General features: G+C 38.9%; 1 protein-coding gene across 2 annotated transcripts in view; it reads left to right on the forward strand.

Moving 5' to 3' along the window:
• The first annotated feature begins 3,640 nt into the window (after nt 1-3,640).
• The window catches only part of LOC111640832 (acetylcholine receptor subunit alpha-like), a 102,981-nt gene continuing 86,436 nt past the window's right edge, over nt 3,641-20,185 (forward strand). For both annotated transcript variants that reach the window (XM_023386901.1, XM_023386900.1), the window contains exon 1: nt 3,641-3,916. Coding sequence is in view for 1 of the 2 variants with exons in the window: in XM_023386900.1 (XP_023242668.1) it covers nt 3,871-3,916 (46 nt within the window). In the remaining variant the exon portion in view is untranslated. The remainder of the gene's footprint in view (nt 3,917-20,185) is intronic.

Below are 20,185 nucleotides of genomic sequence, written 5' to 3' on the forward strand. Positions count from 1 at the left end.
GAAAATTTTTGCTTCCGAATTTAATTTAATAAGTAACTCCAATGTCAGATCGGTTTTCCCTACAATTATTCTTTCACCCCTTTGTTAATTCAACCCGGGTCTGGACCAATCGAAAGCTGACTTCAACACACTAAAAGCATTCGATTCCCATAATTGACACCGTCTTCCAGCAACAAAACCCCCGTATAACACAGTAAAACCTGTCTTAAACGGAACCTGGAATAAAACAAAAACCTATCTAAACCGTAATATTGTCCTAACGAAGCGATTTTATATGTTAAACGTATGTTTAGTTATGTAGTTATGTAACGCAACACTTGGACGATCTACCTAGGGGAGGACTTTTTAAGAGAAAATGACCCCTATTTATGCGTTACAGACGTGGAGAAAACCCATAAAACTCCACTTAAGGGCTCTGTGTGTTAAGTAGAAAGACCTATTTATAACGGAAACCTGTCTAAAGAGGAAGAAACATTCGTTACCACGCGTGTCCACTTTACACAGGTTTTATCGTATAAGTTCTTCCTCTCAAATAATAAAGAATAATTCCCTCAAAAATACGTCATTTACAAGAATGGGAAGAGAGAAATTACGTTTTAAATTTCGCGAAAATCGTTAGAATAAACAATTTCGAAAGAAAATTAAACGATTGCTAAATATAAATATTATAAGAAATTTATTCGCTCTCTCAAATAGAATATTCTTTATTATTATTATTATTACTTGCTTTTTTTGGATAGAAAATTGCAATTGAGAGAGAGATCCGTGCCTAAATTCATTTCGAAAATAAATTATTAAAATAGGAAGAGAAATTCTCCTCTCTCGAAATAGAAATCGCACGACAAATTTTATAGCAGCGAGAAAGATTAATCGCCGTTTACTCTATTTATAAATGGAGTAGTAAAGGAATACGTCCGAGAAACTTTATAATTACGAATACAGGAGTTAATATAACGAACACGGGAGAGTAAATAGATGTGTCGCGATTATCTTTCGGGACAAAGCGACAATTAGACTCGTCGTATAGCGCCGAGCGATTAACGAAAGTGTAGAAAATCGATCGACAAACTTCGAATCATTTAAAATGTAATTCAAGAAATAAATAAACATAAACACTCGTCAACACTGCTACTAGACTCGTCACTAATGATTTCTGCCATTAATGTTAACGTTGTGTTGAAAGATATTAAAGGGAGATATCCTCCGAAAAATGCTTCGATTTTCATGAAAATTTCTAGGAACGTTTTCATCTAATACGCGCACCTCCGTGCAAAATTTCAGAAATTTTCGACCAAAGGTACGCGAGTTATTAAGCTTTAAATTGAGCGTAACGAATCGTGCCCCTCATACACATGCTTAAAAATCTACCAAATTTATTGCATTTCTAGACGTTTGAAGGTCTCTCGAGTCTAAAAAACGTATAAATCTTGGTGGGGGGAGTCAATTTTTGACCGGTCGCCATACTTTCCTGTGTTATATATAACAGGAAAGACGTCTCGTTCACCCCTCCATTATATTTCTCTCCGTAACAATAGAGTTAAAAACAATTTATTGATCTTGTTTCCTCTGTTAATAGATTCGATATCTTAAATGAGACCATAAGTTAGACTTAACTACCGTTTGACACCCGATCCTATTAATTATATTTCCCTACTCCCAATAATACCGGGTGTTCTCCACCACGTTCTCGAGCCGTTTTCCTTCAATCTTCCTCGATTTTTAAGGACGTTTTCATTCGAAACGTCTATTATTCAGGCTCCAAATATGAAATTTTAATCTGACAAATTAATGGCGTGACTCCTGATGGAGGAGGAATTTCGTTTTGGACCATTTACGAAGAACATTGGCCCCTGTAGGATTCTATACTTGCAGCTAACTCATTGATTACATGTGTATTGCTCAGTTTATTTTTAATCATATATTGGCCTACTTCCGCCCTAACCTATTTGTTTGTTCGCATCCCCTCCTAATATCCCGCGAAAATACACTTCCGCTTCCGATCGAATTTTGGTTTCTAGTGTGGAACGACGTCTCCTTTACACTACGTTTGTTTTCTCATCTCTTTCATATCGGTGATTAAAGGTATACGTCATCCCAACTCCAACCTATTGACGTCACAAATAACGGACCCCCCCCGACTATCCAGGAGGACGTAGAACATTTAACCTATAATTTCGTGTCCTACTTAATTAGCTTATTGTTATAATTCTTCGATCGTATTGTTAGATGCACGATATGTTAGTACGGAGATTTACGTACAAAACCTATACGTTAAGGGGAGTTTATGGCGCTTCTATCGGTAAAACTGTTACTCCTATTAATTACCTCACCGGTAGATCATTTCGTACGTTTGAGGCCAGTTAAAAATGGCTGAGATGACAAGAAAAAGAGAAATTGTAAGCAATCCCCCAGACGAAAATTTCGTTGACCCTTTAAAAATTTATAACGTATTATTTTTTCACGTCACCAGGTACCACCCGGCCGAACGATGGCGTGACGAAGGTCTACTTTATAAAGAAAAAAATTAATAATAATAATAATAAAAGGACCGTAAACAAATTTACTAATGACAAATTTAAAGAGGGAGACGACGACCGTAACCAAAACAAATCCGTTTAATTGGTAAATAAAACATGCTTACAGTGAAATTCACGGTTATAAAGTTCCCAAGTTTCGGGTGACTCGAGCCCTTATATTAAAGAGAATCTACCGTTACGTCACTACCGGGGTCAAAGGGGAAGAGTAGGAGCGAGAGTCGCTCCGTTTCTCGCGACGTAATTGATAGAGTAAATTTCATCGCCTCGTGTTTTTTCGGACGGAGGACAAGCGAATTTGGTTGTTTTCTTAATAGAAGAGAGCTAAGGGGTGCGAGAAACGATAGAAAAAGTATTGTTTTTGTAGGAGACAGGACAGCCACAGGAACCGAATTTTTCTCTCCAAAAATTCCCTAGAGACTGGAAAAATCCCTTTCGAAAGTCGTCTTCCAGAAGAGGAAGAGGGACTTTTTCCCTCATCCTCTATCTCTGTTCGAAAATCTCCGTTCGTCTCTCTTCCCGACTGGCGAAATTATTAGTTTGGCTAATTACAAATAAGCAATTATTATTAATTAGTAAAATGGTGGTGACGTACGGGCCGTGCAACTTGGGAGAGAATGAGAATAGAGAAGACGAACAAACAGCCGGACGAACGAACGAACGACCAGACGTTGGAAAAAAATGGGAAGACGTGTTTAAAGACGTCTCGGATATCCGAGCTTCTTGGTCTTATTTATTTAATCAACGCGATAATTAAACCAGGAATTTGGGCGTAAACAGACTCTTCTCGCTCCTCCTTAAGCTACGGAGGAGAAGCTCGCCCCTAACTAATCCTCGAGACGCTCCAGGAATTTAAATACTTCTCCCTCTTCATAATTTATATCAATTTTCCCAACGCTTTCTTTCTGCTTTTCCCCGCTTGGGGAGGACGACGACATCTTTCCAGTTTAATTAATCTCTTTCCTTTATCAGGCGACGCGTGTGCGCTACGCGTCGCGTCGCGCATTTACCGCAAAAAAAAACCGCGACTGGAGCGTAGGCCTTGTCGTTTCGTCTCTTTAGCCTTCGGAGAGAAGGGCGCCACGTTCGAACGCCGAGACGGGACCCTCGAAGGGGCCCCTACCTAAAGGGAAGGCCCCGGGGGAGAGGGGGAGCGCTCCTTTCCGGCGGCGGGTCGGCGCGCTCCCGATCCTACGCCGACTCCTTCGTCGGTGGCTCCCCCTGGCGGCAGCGACGGCGTCCGTCGGGTCGATAAGGTAGGAGAACGGCGGTGGGTACGGCGGCGTCCGCGCGCTTCTCAGGATTACGGCCCGAAAATTCGCATCCGGAAGACGGGATGGAGCGACTGCTCAAGACCTGCTTCTTCGTCTTCTTGGCCGCAGGTGAGTCCCTCTTTCCTTCGGGTCCCGGCCCGACTCGCGGTCCTCCCCGGCCCGGGGGCCCGGTCCCTTCCCACCACCGGGCGGCAAGCGGCGCCTTCTGCCGGCCGGCGCGCGCCACCCCCGACCGGTCGGGCCCCTTCTGACGGCGGCGGAGGAGGCCGTCGGGCGGACGCCGTCTCCCTCTTCCGCCCCGCACGAGCGCGGGCGGCCTCCCCCGGGTAGGGAGCGACGCTCCGGACGGGCCCCGACGGGTTCCAGGCTCCTGAGGTCTCGGGGCTCCAGCGGTCCGGTCCCCCCGTTCGCCGGACCAGACGACGGCCGGCGGAAGGCGCCGCCCGGAAGAACACTTGTTGCGCGCGCAACAACCGGCCGTCGTCCGTCTTTCCGTTTCCGGCGGGCCGACGGAGCCCCGAAAAAACATTCCTCGCCCGCAAACACGTTGAAGACCGAGCCGAGGAAGCCGACGAAACTCTCCCTCCTCCGGGGGCGCGGGAGATCCATCGGGAGGAGGAGAATATTCGGGTGAAGAGGGAGGGACGACGGATCCTCGGGAGCCAAAAAATTCGGCGGGAAGGCCAGCGACTTCCGGCGGAGAGGAGTTCCGCGGATGCGGGAAGAGAAGGGAGAAGGAGACCTTTTTCCGGGCGCGGACGTTCTCTCTCTCTCCCTTTCGCCCGAAGCGGGAAGGGGACCGGAAGCGGCGCGCGGAGGAGCTATCGATCTGTTCCCGACCGATCCGCCGCTCTGTCGAACCCGAGGAGCGGCGTCGGGGTGGTCCTTCTCCTCTCTTCTCGCGGGAGAGGCGATTCGATCGACCTTCGACCTTCGACCCGGATAAAGGACGATTCGTACGAACCCGCCATCGGTCTCCTCCCCAATCACTTTTACTCTTGAGGGGGACGGAAACAGCCACGCCATTACGTTCGGAAGACGGAGCCTCTTTCGCGCGGCTCTCTTCCAACTCCTTTGTCTCCGCGCGCGACCTGTGCAGCGGTCTCTCCTCCGCAAATTTCTACAGAAGGGAGGAAAGGACGAAAGACAGAAGCGCCCGTCCGACGTTCGACCTTTTCTTGCACCGGAAGTAATTAGGTGAGAGGCGAGGTCTTTCGGTCCGACTGTCTCCCCGTCGCTTCCGTTTTTCTTTCGTTCTGGTTTTTTTTCTCAGAATAGCGGCGGCGACGCACTTCCGGTCGTCCTTTGTATCGTAATCGAGAAGGAGAGAGAGAGAGGGAAATCTTGATTTCCGAAGAAGAACGTTGGAAAACGACCTTTCACCTCCTTAACTCCTTCATCCCATCACTTTGATGGCGTTGCGTAGAGGGGAGGAGACATCCCTCCCCTCTCGATAGACGACCTTTCATTGAAAACCTTCCTAGTTGTAAGAACTTCGGAAAAGCTCAATTAATTTGAATTCCTACCTCCCGGTGTCTTTTCTTTTCTTTTTTTTTTTGTTTTTGAAGTCGTCGCCCCGCGTATTTAACAAAGATGGCGCCGTTTTCCGATTGAGAAAACTCGATCGAAGTTCGATTAAGATAACGGCGGAAAGGAGGGACGAGTCGAACTTTTGTTTTATTTCTGCTTGCATAAGACACGAGAAAGGTCGACGTAGACAAAGAACCAAACCCCTTTATAAAACTGCAAGAGTTTGGAAAGATTCTCCCTTTATAATCCCGAAGAGTGCCCTGTCATTCCAAGGAATGGAGGGAGGGATGGGATCGATTTAATTCCACTTAAAATTAGCCACGTCCCACTTAAACCGCGGGGTGGAAAGTTTTGCCTCGACCTCTCTGTCGAAAGAATTAGCGTGAAACGTTCCTCCCTCAATTTTCGTTAAAAATCGACCTTTCTTCAAGGTCATTTCGGGGTTATTCCAAGCCTTGGGGTCATTAAAATACCATGTCACCAATTCTACTGACGCTCCCTTTATCCTGTCGCAATCGTTCAGAAAATTTGTACACTTCCCCCACTCCATAGAGGACGTCATACTGAATAACCCCCACCTTTCTTTAGGGAGAAGCTTATTTAAGGTAGGGGTGAAAGAAAATTGCTTTGGTAAATTATAACAAAGGTTTCCTCTCTACTTCGCCTTTTTTTCGTTGACCTCCGAAAAGTTTTCGCCCTCTGAAAAGTTAAGGGGGAGTGTAAAATGGTAAAGGGGTCCTTCGCTCTTTCATTATACTAGAAAACACAATAGAAAGAATAGTTTTGGCTTTTTCGGCTCTCGACTCTTTCCAGGACCCAACAAAGAGAGGAAGACTTTCTTGTTTAACATTTCTATTCAGTTCGGTGGAGAGGATAGAAGAGTAACTTCTATTACGTTTCTGTCATCCCCCAAACAAGAAGCGCCGATCTAAGAGAAAAAGATGTCACGCGCACTCACCCAAACACGCGGTTTTGCCAGGAGATATCGTCCACCATTTTAAACTTTCTTTCCGGAGTTTAAAGAGGTCACGACCCTTAGAATTAATTCAATTGTTTCTACCCACTCGCACCCGATCGTCTAGAATATAAAGACAATTAAACTCACGCTGGCCAGCATATACCTCGCGAACATGGCGACTCCCTCTTGAAGTAGAAGGTCGAAGGTCGAAGGTCGATTACCATATCCACAAAAGGAACGTTGGCTTCCGGTATTAAAAGGCTAAATCACGTTCCAGTTTTATAAAATGGCGGAAGTCCAAACGTTGACGGATTTAAAACGCGAAAAATTGACGAATTTCGCTTATTTATTAGTAAAACCTTTGTCTCTCGATACGAAAAGTATGGCGTAATTAAGGGGGGATGATGCGGGTGTTTGATCCTCCCAGAGATTTTAGAATAAAATTTAAACTATGTGGATCGTTCTAGAAGGAAGATAATCCAAGTTTCCTTCTAGATGTATGGGGAAATTCTAGAACAATTGTCTACCTGGTATTTCAGGCACGCTTAATTTTCATTGTGATTTGTTCTCTCGGATCACCCCTCCAAGCAAAATCTTACTAATTACAATTAATTATTCTGTTATATTTAAATTAACCTCGTAGTAACGCGATTGAATTCTTTCACAATTGAATGCTTTTCNATAGGGCATGAGGCTGCTTGGCACAATGGACAAATATCGCTAGTTTCTTTTATACTTGCAGAATAGAGTAGAAGTTAATTTTCTGTTGTCTATTGCCCCTCCAAGCAAAATCTTACTAATTACAATTAATTAATCTGTTATATTTAAATTAACCTCGTAGTAACGCGATTGAATTCTTTCACAATTGAATGCTTTTCCTGTACGTATTTTCCTGGCATCCGTGCTTTCATGGTAATGGCACCATTCAGTCGAGTGCCAATCGAATTCTTCTTTACTGTTTTTGATTCCACGCACGACGAAACGATTAATTATTTACTCGATTTTACGTCTTTCTCTATCGGCTCTCACCAATAATAAATGACGTTGTATACCGTCTCGTAAAATTCTATGCAGATTTTCAAGAGAATTCCTCCCCCCCTTAAAATGGTGTGAAATAACAAAAAACGGGGGAATTCGAATACTTTAACTGGTCGGATCCGAGTCTCGTTCACGTGGAATTTATTATTGTTTATGTCGACAATAAACGTCACGATATTACGTATGACGTAAGCGGAATAAATGAAGCGTGCAATAACTTTAATTACGTGAATTTTATTTTTAACTTTTTACCATATTTGTTTTTGACAAGACGTTATAAACGAGACCATTTTTTTTACCACATCACACCATTACCGCTCAATACACATTTAAAAAAAGAAATCCTCGCTACGGTGGGCTTGATACAAAGGCCCTGTTGGTGCCCCGTGGATGCTAAAAGGGCCCCTTTTTAGTGGAATCGCCCGGGCCCACAATAGAATGGCCGGGACCCGATATACCCGTAAACCCACAAAACATTCCAGAGGTTCCGTTGGGATTCGATCCCGGTTCCTCCTGCAATCTTAATTCCTCGTGTTTAGGATATAACTTGTATAGAATAGGTGTATTATTATACGGGGGTGGGACTAATTTAAAAATCTGGCTTTCAATTTTAAATATCCATATTGGGCTGTAATTTTCATCGACGTATGCCCATTACGCGTGTCTGTCCTTCGCTAATCTCGAGAACGGAGATGGATGGATGAAAATAAAAACCGGATATGGAAAGATTAGGGGAAGAAGACTACGATTAACTACGTATGAACCGGAAATTACGTGAGGTTTTTTCTTTTTTTTTTTTTTTTGTTTTTGAAGTCGTCGCCCCGCGTATTTAACAAAGATGGCGCCGTTTTCCGATTGAGAAAACTCGATCGAAGTTCGATTAAGATAACGGCGGAAAGGAGGGACGAGTCGAACTTTTGTTTTATTTCTGCTTGCATAAGACACGAGAAAGGTCGACGTAGACAAAGAACCAAACCCCTTTATAAAACTGCAAGAGTTTGGAAAGATTCTCCCTTTATAATCCCGAAGAGTGCCCTGTCATTCCAAGGAATGGAGGGAGGGATGGGATCGATTTAATTCCACTTAAAATTAGCCACGTCCCACTTAAACCGCGGGGTGGAAAGTTTTGCCTCGACCTCTCTGTCGAAAGAATTAGCGTGAAACGTTCCTCCCTCAATTTTCGTTAAAAATCGACCTTTCTTCAAGGTCATTTCGGGGTTATTCCAAGCCTTGGGGTCATTAAAATACCATGTCACCAATTCTACTGACGCTCCCTTTATCCTGTCGCAATCGTTCAGAAAATTTGTACACTTCCCCCACTCCATAGAGGACGTCATACTGAATAACCCCCACCTTTCTTTAGGGAGAAGCTTGTTTAAGGTAGGGGTGAAAGAAAATTGCTTTGGTAAATTATAACAAAGGTTTCCTCTCTACTTCGCCTTTTTTTCGTTGACCTCCGAAAAGTTTTCGCCCTCTGAAAAGTTAAGGGGGAGTGTAAAATGGTAAAGGGGTCCTTCGCTCTTTCATTATACTAGAAAACACAATAGAAAGAATAGTTTTGGCTTTTTCGGCTCTCGACTCTTTCCAGGACCCAACAAAGAGAGGAAGACTTTCTTGTTTAACATTTCTATTCAGTTCGGTGGAGAGGATAGAAGAGTAACTTCTATTACGTTTCTGTCATCCCCCAAACAAGAAGCGCCGATCTAAGAGAAAAAGATGTCACGCGCACTCACCCAAACACGTGGTTTTGCCAGGAGATATCGTCCACCATTTTAAACTTTCTTTCCGGAGTTTAAAGAGGTCACGACCCTTAGAATTAATTCAATTGTTTCTACCCACTCGCACCCGATCGTCTAGAATATAAAGACAATTAAACTCACGCTGGCCAGCATATACCTCGCGAACATGGCGACTCCCTCTTGAAGTAGAAGGTCGAAGGTCGAAGGTCGATTACCATATCCACAAAAGGAACGTTGGCTTCCGGTATTAAAAGGCTAAATCACGTTCCAGTTTTATAAAATGGCGGAAGTCCAAACGTTGACGGATTTAAAACGCGAAAAATTGACGAATTTCGCTTATTTATTAGTAAAACCTTTGTCTCTCGATACGAAAAGTATGGCGTAATTAAGGGGGGATGATGCGGGTGTTTGATCCTCCCAGAGATTTTAGAATAAAATTTAAACTATGTGGATCGTTCTAGAAGGAAGATAATCCAAGTTTCCTTCTAGATGTATGGGGAAATTCTAGAACAATTGTCTACCTGGTATTTCAGGCACGCTTAATTTTCATTGTGATTTGTTCTCTCGGATCACCCCTCCAAGCAAAATCTTACTAATTACAATTAATTAATCTGTTATATTTAAATTAACCTCGTAGTAACGCGATTGAATTCTTTCACAATTGAATGCTTTTCCTGTACGTATTTTCCTGGCATCCGTGCTTTCATGGTAATGGCACCATTCAGTCGAGTGCCAATCGAATTCTTCTTTACTGTTTTTGATTCCACGCACGACGAAACGATTAATTATTTACTCGATTTTACGTCTTTCTCTATCGGCTCTCACCAATAATAAATGACGTTGTATACCGTCTCGTAAAATTCTATGCAGATTTTCAAGAGAATTCCTCCCCCCTTTAAAATGGTGTGAAATAACAAAAAACGGGGGAATTCGAATACTTTAACTGGTCGGATCCGAGTCTCGTTCACGTGGAATTTATTATTGTTTATGTCGACAATAAACGTCACGATATTACGTATGACGTAAGCGGAATAAATGAAGCGTGCAATAACTTTAATTACGTGAATTTTATTTTTAACTTTTTACCATATTTGTTTTTGACAAGACGTTATAAACGAGACCATTTTTTTTACCACATCACACCATTACCGCTCAATACACATTTAAAAAAAGAAATCCTCGCTACGGTGTGCTTGATACAAAGGCCCTGTTGGTGCCCCGTGGATGCTAAAAGGGCCCCTTTTTAGTGGAATCGCCCGGGCCCACAATAGAATGGCCGGGACCCGATATACCCGTAAACCCACAAAACATTCCAGAGGTTCCGTTGGGATTCGATCCCGGTTCCTCCTGCAATCTTAATTCCTCGTGTTTAGGATATAACTTGTATAGAATAGGTCTATTATTATACGAGGATGGAACTAATTTAAAAATTTGGCTTTCAATTTAAAATATCCATATTGGGCTGTAATTTTCATCGACGTATGCCCATTACGCGTGTCTGTCCTTCGCTAATCTCGAGAACGGAGATGGATGGATGAAAATAGAAACCGGATATGGAAAGATTAGGGGAAGAAGACTACGATTAACTACGTACGAACCGGAAATTACGTGAGGTTTTTAAATTAAAAGATGGTTGAAAATTGCAGCCCGGTATTGTGACGATGTCGCAATGAATAAAAAATCCTTTGTATTCTTTTCTTTATTATGTAAGATGGTTGTTTATTGGAGCGAATTTAGGTAACAACCGCCGGTTCTAAAAATAGATACCGGGATTAGAAATAATTCAGTCAATGGAGAGTTACTATATAATATAATATCTAGCAATAATTTACATTTATAGCCAGTTTTATATATAGGTTTATATATATATACACGTATAAGTTGGATTTATCTTTGCTGGCTGTTTTCAATTTTAATATAAGAAATTGAAATGGCAAATGTTTTATTTTAGAATGCGTACTGTTTCAATTTTTCATATCGATGTAGGATAATTTAGGATAATGTCAACTCGGACATATCTCGAGGAAAAATACACCAGAGAGGCTTATAAAATGTTTTGTCTGTGTTCCGCTCTTATTAATTATTACAAATACAAAATACCCAGGAGACGTTTCTAAATATAACAAAGTTAATAATTAACAGGATTTCAAAGAATATATTTAACACAAATTACCAGAAATATGGTTAAGTATATATGTAATTCACTCGGTAAATTTCGTCCATTGTCTTACCAAGTCTTTGTATTGAAGAAATCTGCAAATTTAGCCTATTGTTTTACAAATCTTTCGGACTACTCTCTATTTTAGTGCATGTATTTCTTATGTTTTCTTGTTTCCAAATGAGTTTTTGTCCCCTTTTGTATTCCAACACCCCTTCTCCCTATTGTCAAAGGGGCAAAAACCCTTGTGTCTTCTATCCAACACCCCTTCTCCTATTCCAACATCCTTCTCCCATTGCCAGGAAGGAGAGAAGGATGTTGGAATAAGAGAAGGGGTGTTGGATAGAAGACTCAAGGGTTTTTGCCCCTTTGACAATAGGGAGAAGGAGTGTTGAAATACAAAAGGGGCGAAAACCCTTGTGTCTTCTATCTTCCTGGAAAGTGTGGTAGCGCCCATTTTGAGAATCGTTGGAAATTAATGTTTACGAATGCATTCGTAAGTATTGATTTCCCATAAACTCATAGTATTTGCATGCAATAATTCGTTTCTAATTATTAGAATTAGTTTTCGAAAGTATTGACAATCTATTATTGATTTTTGATTTCATAATAATATATTCATTAGCGTATAATGTAGTGCCTAAATTATATATTATTATTTTTAACACCGTGTTATTATGGTACACGTAATGATCTATAATAATCTAGTATTAAAAATTGTAATAATGGGATTACTGTCAGATTTATTATTAACAATACTGTTAGGGATTAAATACGTTAATTGAATCGTATATAGAGCGATTACATTAGATTAGATTGTTGGTATAAGGCAAAGCAACACGTGTGGAGGACATGGGCATTGTGTCTTAACACCTAAACAGGAAAAATGCTTCCCTATTTAGCTGTCAAGATGTGAAGAAACCCGAGTTTTCCTGGTTTCTTCCGCTGATGGTCGAGAGTTTGTGCCCTTTGGCAAGGTGTTCAGTGGTTTTATCCACTCGGACCCTTGTTGCGTTGAAATAATTAGAATTAGAACTGTTAATAATTCATGAAAGTTTGCGTAATATCACGCCGAATATGTAGAAATGAATAAATTATGCCCATTTGATGGAATATCAATCAACTGGAATGTTTTTTCTTTCTTCTTCTTGCTTACTGTATCTTCACTATGATGTGTATACGTTTTCGCTAACGTTACATAAAAATTTCCACATAAAATATCTCGAAATATAATTATATCTGAAATTTATGGATTTTTATTTATATAAATCATAATTCGGAATAAATAATTTCCAGCAATGCGAATAGGAATAACAGTTTCGTTTATTTTTATTATACTCTGCATGCTGCTCGTCTTGCTCTGTTGCTTCTATTCTCATAAATTACCTTAAATTTATGAGTTTTGAATGGGGATTCGGTAAAAAAAACATTCTGTATTGGTCATCAAAAATTCAGAAGAAAGAGTAAATTTCAAAAATTTCAAATACTCTACGTTTAAATTAAAATTTCAAGCCATCTTCTAGTGTGGCACTATAGACGTTCATTTAATTAAAATGTTTCAATAATTATTAGAAATTTATCTGTTTCGTAATTGGTATTGTTAATTGAAATAAATATGAATAAGGTACACGCTCAACTCTTACGTGTACGTTGATTGCAAAGCGAAGATTGGTGCTGAAAATAAATTGATTGGTCTTTGCAGTTTGTGGCAACAACCGGCCCCCAAAACAAAAAAAAAGGGGAAAAAAAACCGGAAAAAAAGGGTATTGTATCTTATGCAAGAAGCTTCAAACACTATGACTGAACGTCGGATCAGCGTTCCGGGTAATTGCAATCGTGGCTAACTTAGCATTGAACATAGGGCATGAGGCTGCTTGGCACAATGGACAAATATCGCTAGTTTCTTTTATACTTGCAGAATAGAGTAGAAGTTAATTTTCTGTTGTCTATTGATAATGGAATTTGGAATCCTTGGGGATTAGGAAAATAGCAACCTAGACGTACCCCAATGTATGGGTCCCCTGGGTGATGGACACCACTCTTCAGGAAATTCAATCTTTAACTGGGGAAGGATTATCGACATTTCTGTATCTTTCCACAGATGAGAAGAGTTAGCTGGTCACTTCATTCCTTGAACATTTTCGAGATATCATTCCATCTTGTATATCTTATATCTTCTCCATTAAAATAAAGTTGGAATCAATTATACAGGTAAAAAAATGGGGTTCTTTATGTCACGAACATAACGTCGATGGTTTGGAAACACACAGTTACTACATCCATTGAACAGATTTTTCTCTAAACCATTAAGCCAGAAGATATTGGTTGGACATTTATCACCCGGGATCGTGCACGGAAGCTTTTGAGATGATTTTTCCGAGCCTCAGTTGATCCGCAAACAATGCATTTGGAAACATCTGTCAAATGCATTATTACACATTTCGCTGTGACTTTTTAATAATTAGGGTGAGATTAGATCGTCCGACACATGGCAATCCGTAGATATTTTCTGATATTTCTACAGGACACATTCGAAAAGTGTTCCACAAGTATCAATTTAAGATTTCATGATGTAAACCTGGACCACTCGGGATGCTAGATTCCACAGTTGAAAATTGATAATGGATTCGATATTCGAATTTGAAATATGGTATATAAATACACAAATATGCAAAATAGATTTTAACGTATAGGAAAATGAAATTAATTGCTTCGGATTAATTGGTTCCAGCAACGCGTCACGCCGAAATGAGATGACACAGCAGGATTTTTACGGGTTTATTGCAAACTGGATCCTATTTAGGTGTTACTAACGGTAAGAAAATCCATCCAAGTATAAATTCTAATAGAATTTCACTCGAGATATATTCGAAAGTAGAGAATTACAAGAAGAATTCTTTCTGTTTAGTTACACAGGACGATCAAAAAGTCACCGACCACCTACAGCACATCATATCATATATACTGTATTTGTAATGTAGATGCCAAGTGATTTTTCTGATCATACTGAAGTATGCATATTATATAAACCAGGATGGACGTTTACTATACATTGATTATTCAAGATAGACAAGATGGATACGAATATATTTGTATATATATATTTCCTGTAAGCAGATTTGATTTAATAATTCAAAAAACAATTGTTTTCCTTCTGTATTTTACCAGAAAAAAAAATAATAAAGAGACTTGGCAAAAATAGGAATATAAACGAGACACCTATTTTACCGTAAATGTCCTTTTTCATTTCGTTACATAATAAATAAATGTCGATTCTTAGAGATTTCGTTATTGACAAATTAATAATTCATCGTAACCCGCTTTCCTTTCTTACGAGCGAATTTTATTTATAGTAACAGTAAATGAAAATCCAAAAAGAAAATCATAAAAATATTTATTATACGACAAATAATATTAAATAAACAATAAATCGTTGCTGGAAAAGAAATGGCGGTTTTACTCTTACAGTACTGCCAGATGTCCATTTTGCATACGTAATAATATCACGTGGCTAATTCCAACTCTCTAATTGGCCTTTTAGTAAGAGATTTGAAATCTTCTCATTGGTTAAAATCGAATATTTCCTCGATAATGATCGATCAACGAATCGATCGAATTAGATCAAATTTATGGTGTGGCGTCACTAATTCTGTTTATTACGTAAATACATACGAGATTCTCTAGGGTGCCCTCGTTAGTTACAACGTCACACGTCTCGTTCTATCGCTAATTATTAACAATAATCTAAGTAATTATTTCGAAACTAATTAGATTTTAAGCGAACTCTTCTCTCGTTCGCGATATACGAGGGAAAATCTCGGCCGATGCCACTCTGTTATTTATATAAATCGCGAGAAGATTGTAAATATTGATTTTTGCTCGCTATATTTGGAACTCGTGTCGACAGCAAAATGCACGGTTCCATCCAATATCCGCTCTTGTATTCGGATCTGTAGCCGATAACGTTACCCCCGATTTATTAATATCTGTTAAATTCATACCAAAGACGTTAAATAGGGGGGATAAACTTCTACATTCGTTATACACGGGTCATCTCCGACTGATACGAATTGCTTATAGGTTCTCTATTCAATACTAGAACTACATACAAATCTATAGTTTCAATTATGTAGTATATTGTCTATGGCCTAAGTATGTGTGTGTGTGTGTAGAATACATGTACAAGAATAATCCTAATGAATGTATACATATATTTACGGTAATGGCGAGCAAAATTGTTAATACTCACATGAACGTTACGTATCGTTCTCCAAATATATGTAATTTTTGCATGCATAAATTACATATGTAGCCTATTTAGTAGTGTTTTTAGTAAATTTTAAGTGTATACACGTATATTTATACATGTATACATTACAGTTAATTAAGGAACAATACGTAACGATCGAATGTGTATTAACAGTTTTCTAGTCGTTACTCAGTAGAGGAGATTGTTATGCATAGTTTTGTTATAAGGCCCTTTATGTAATTGTTATTTTTATATTAAAAAAAGACGACAAAATCCTTGTGTAATTTTCGGTGCCCCCGGAGAGCGCCTGGTGTTTCTAATTGGGTAATCTGCCACTGCCGTTACTCAAAGAAATCTCTAGTTATTCCTAAAAGATAGAGGAAAATCAGGACAAATTAAGGGCGTGAGTTAAGCAGGAATTTACGAGGGACATGCCCTTAAATTTATATTTATTTATTCGTGTGTCCTTGCGTGTTTTTCGTCGTTACTCACGTCTTCTACACGTGTTACTCTATTTAGTGACGAATATTTACGTATTATATAGCGCGCTTTCGTCCTTTAATCCTGACGTTTTCGGACCATAAAATCTTGTAATTAATTTCTCATATAATTAGTGGGCCTACGTCTCTGTAAGTAGCAAATAAATGAGAAAAGGTAGTTTCTGCTAGAGTCGCACACTTTGATCCGCAATTAACTCAATAGAATAATAATAATAACAATAATAATAATAATAATTATCGAGCAGAAACTAACCTTCTATGTTGTAACACGTAGGATAATCATTGAGGATAAATTAATTCATTTATTTTTCGAGTAATATAATTAAAAAAGGAAATAAATTTATAACGTAAGAGGAAATTATTTTTAAAGTGTTTTTATGTTTATAAAATGTAGAAATCTTCAAAAATTAATTACGTTTGGAATAATAATTCAATGAAAATCTTTCGTTGCCACGTTAGAAAAAAGGAGTGGCACTCTACCTTTCTGAGGCTGTGTAATACTATTGATAAACTGTATTACTTTCCCGGCTGTTATATAACAGAGGGGAAGTATGGTGATCGATCAGCACCCTAAAACGTCGAGAAATACAAAAAAAAAATTAGAAGTTTCTGTATGTTTTAATGTATGTGGGGGCGCGATTTTGTACTTCAAATTTGAAGTTAAAAATTAATAACTCGCGTGCCAATTGTCTAAAATTTCTGAAATTTTGTAAGGAGGTTCGAATATTAGGTGGTAACGTATGTAGAAATTTTCAGGAAAATCGAACCATTTTTTCGGGAGATATGACCCACCCTCTTAATATTCCCGAATCATTCTGAAGACTTTTAAATGGAGGTTTTAGGAAAGTTTATCATATAAAATAAATCTTAAAAACTTTATCTTATCCTTTATATTATAAGGAATATTGTAAGATATTTTTATTTGTTTGTTCGAAGTGGAACCTTTTTATAAAATGAAATTTCGTTCGAGTTATCGTATTGCGAAGCGCTCCAAGATGATAATTATTTGATAAATAGGGGCAATCGAATCAACGTCTGGCCCAATTTTTCTATTCTTCTATTAAGTGAAATATTAAATATAAAACTACGAAATTAAGCAACAAAGAGGAAAAGAGAATGAAGAGTTAAGCTCAATAAAATAAGTTAAATAACACATTTTTGTAGCGGATTTTTACGACGAATCTTCATAAGACGTTTAATTAGATGTTTACGAACAGTTTATTCGTAACTTAAGATAAGGAAATTACTTTATATCGAGGAAAATGCCGTGTCGAGCCCCCTATAACACTGTTGATTTTTCCGTTTTATATGAATTTCATATTGTACGAGTCACTTAGATTTTACAAATACGTGAGCCATTCACAGCCCGGCACACGTATTTGTAAAATATAAGTGACTCGTACAATATGAAATTCATATAAAACGGAAAAATCAACAGTGTTATAGGGGGTCGACTGTATTCTTAACCGGTTTGTTTCTTTGTGTTTTATAAGTAGTCTGCGCTGTAAATTTTTAGAGCCAAGCTCAGAAAGTGGACGAGAATTTAAGCCATTGTTTATTACAAATAATAAATTTTAATTATACTTTTAATATAACGGTTATATAATAAATATGGGGATAATTAACACCATTCTCGCTTATTTCTTCCTTGTTACGTATATTAAAAATAACATAAAGAAGAGAGGGATTAAATGAGGAATTTTCAAAGTTGTCTTTTACTCCCGTTGTTTTCTTACCTAGTTTCTAGGGAATTCTTTTTTCCCTGTTTCCCGACGGACCCATTCGTCCTCGCCTCCCTCCCTGGGGAGGTGGAATGCGTTCGCAAATGTTTACGCGGAATCGATTTCTTACCCGCGAAGCGCTCCAAACACACTTTTATATCTCATCCCTTTCCCGGTTAATGCTGTTTTTTTTTAATATATATATATTTAATTTTTGATGACAGATTTCTTTACCGCCAACAGTAGCGGGTAAAACACATTTTACTCTATTGAATTGTTCGACGCGTTACCTTTGTGTATATAAATACAGTACAAGGACACATCACTAGAGAAAAACGCTCGTTAAAGCTAAAATTAGCTTCGACACGTACCAAAATACAAAGACAGACTTCAACGATACTCTTACAGGACTGATTATTTAAAGATAAACGCACTCTTAGAAAAAAACTCGATGTCCGAATGGGGGGAACCATCGTGGCATCGATTGTCGCGCGCGAGGGCCACCCAAATCGTGCCGCTTCCTTCAAACATACCCAGAATAATAGGCGTTAGTTCTCGGAGGTCTCTATCAGAGGGGAGACTCCGAAACGGAACTTATAACCATTGGAATTTTTGGTAAAATGCATAAAATATTCATAATCCACAGTAGCGCGTTATAGATTCATGGCACCCTAGCAAATTTGATTTAGCGATCCCATGTACAGTGTTGACTTTAAATATTTTTGTTGGGGGATTTTGGGGAATCTCCCAGGGACTTTTCTTCTGTGCCAGTATACCATGCGTCTGAGCCACAACGGCAAACTAGGATCTTCAGATGTTAGTTCAACCCCAGGGCATGTTCCCTGTTTGTTTATAGGCCGATAACCCATTTATGAAAGGAATGAAAAAACAGGTAAAAATCCGCGCCGCTTTGGGTACATTTCAGGAAAATTGACTGCGGTTATTATTTTCTAGAGGGCACCGTCGATGGTTTCCTCCCTTTTTTCCAGTCGTATACACCACAGGAGAAATATTGAATATTTTAAAAAATTATTTTTGCAAATTGATATTCGTTTAAATGCCAATAAAAAATGATTAATAACGTGATAATGTTTGGTGTAACTCGATTTAGGGTATCGATGACGTCGTCCCCGGGGCAAAAACACCACGTTATCGATGTCGTCCGGAGTGCTTTTTAGTGTGCGGTCGACGTAAATAGATTGTATCTATAAAAAATTAACTAAATAAATTTAAAAGGGAGGAAGGAATCTCGTGTAGACAGTAAATAACGTAAGAACGTGACGTCCCTTTCGACGTCTCCTTCCAACACTCATTACTTCTATATAGTTTGAAATTTATTGTAAAGTTACATGACTCCTTTAACACAGAGATAAAAGACACGGGTCGAGTTTAGTGTAAAGTACACAAGGTTATTCGTACTAACGCAGTGATTATCAGTATCGTTCCCGCTTTGTACGAAATGTGTTTATGTACAGTACAGTGAAACCTGTGTAAACCGGACTCGTATGATAAAAATACGAAGGAAAACACAGGAAAAAATTACGGTAATTCGTGTCACGCTTACACTTCTTCTAGTTCTTCTTTCTGCGCGATTAATACGTTGCATTAAACTAGAAGAATAATGACAGATCCATTCGTTTTCGGTGCATTAACGGTTTTCCATTCGATAATAGTCCTTTTACAGTATTTTTAAAAATAGAATCATCAGTTATTTAAATTTCCAGATGGAACAAAAGAAGTTTACAACCGTTCGAAGACGAATACGTCAATAATTAGCCGAGTTCTGGTAAACTTAATTACGATGAAACCCGTTTAAAACGGAACCGTAATAAGAAGGAAAACTTGCCTTTACGGGAAGAATTCTTTGAAAGGCAGCAATTTGCTGTGTTTGAAATAAAAAACCTGCCTAAACCGGAAGAGTTCTTCGAAAGGTTGAGTTAGAAAAACCTCTTCAAACGGAAAAGTATTCCATTCGGTTTACACAGGTTTAACTGTACTTATATAGTGACCGGGGGGATGCTTTCTTCCATCTTCTCCACGTGCTTCTTTCCCTTTCTCATAACACAGGTTACGATTTCCTATTCTGCCTATTAACAAAATGGAGGCAATTTATTAATTGCTATTTTCTACCATTATTGTAATGGATGTATAACATTGATTTAATAGGAATGAACTTTGTTTTCTAACGTCGCTCGTTTATCGATCGATGTTTTATTAATATTATTTTTTCCTCCATCTTTCCTACTCTTTACTTCATTAATATTATAAGTACGAAGGCGATTAATTATGTCTTAAATTCTCTCTTCCCCCCTTTGTGTTTCTGTCTCTTCAGAGCTTTCTTCTTTATACAGTTTACACAGTGTTTAATCATTGTAAGGCTTTGTTTTCCTTGTTTTTTTTATGTATAATCTTTCGATAGGACAGTAAAAATAAAAAAAAATACAATGAAACGTTCGATCGCGTGAATAATTGGTCGCTTCGAAC

Source organism: Centruroides sculpturatus, unplaced genomic scaffold (assembly GCF_000671375.1).
Source record: "Centruroides sculpturatus isolate CEXI.00-Female unplaced genomic scaffold, Cexi_2.0 scaffold1491, whole genome shotgun sequence".
Classification (NCBI taxonomy): Eukaryota; Metazoa; Arthropoda; class Arachnida; order Scorpiones; family Buthidae; genus Centruroides; species Centruroides sculpturatus.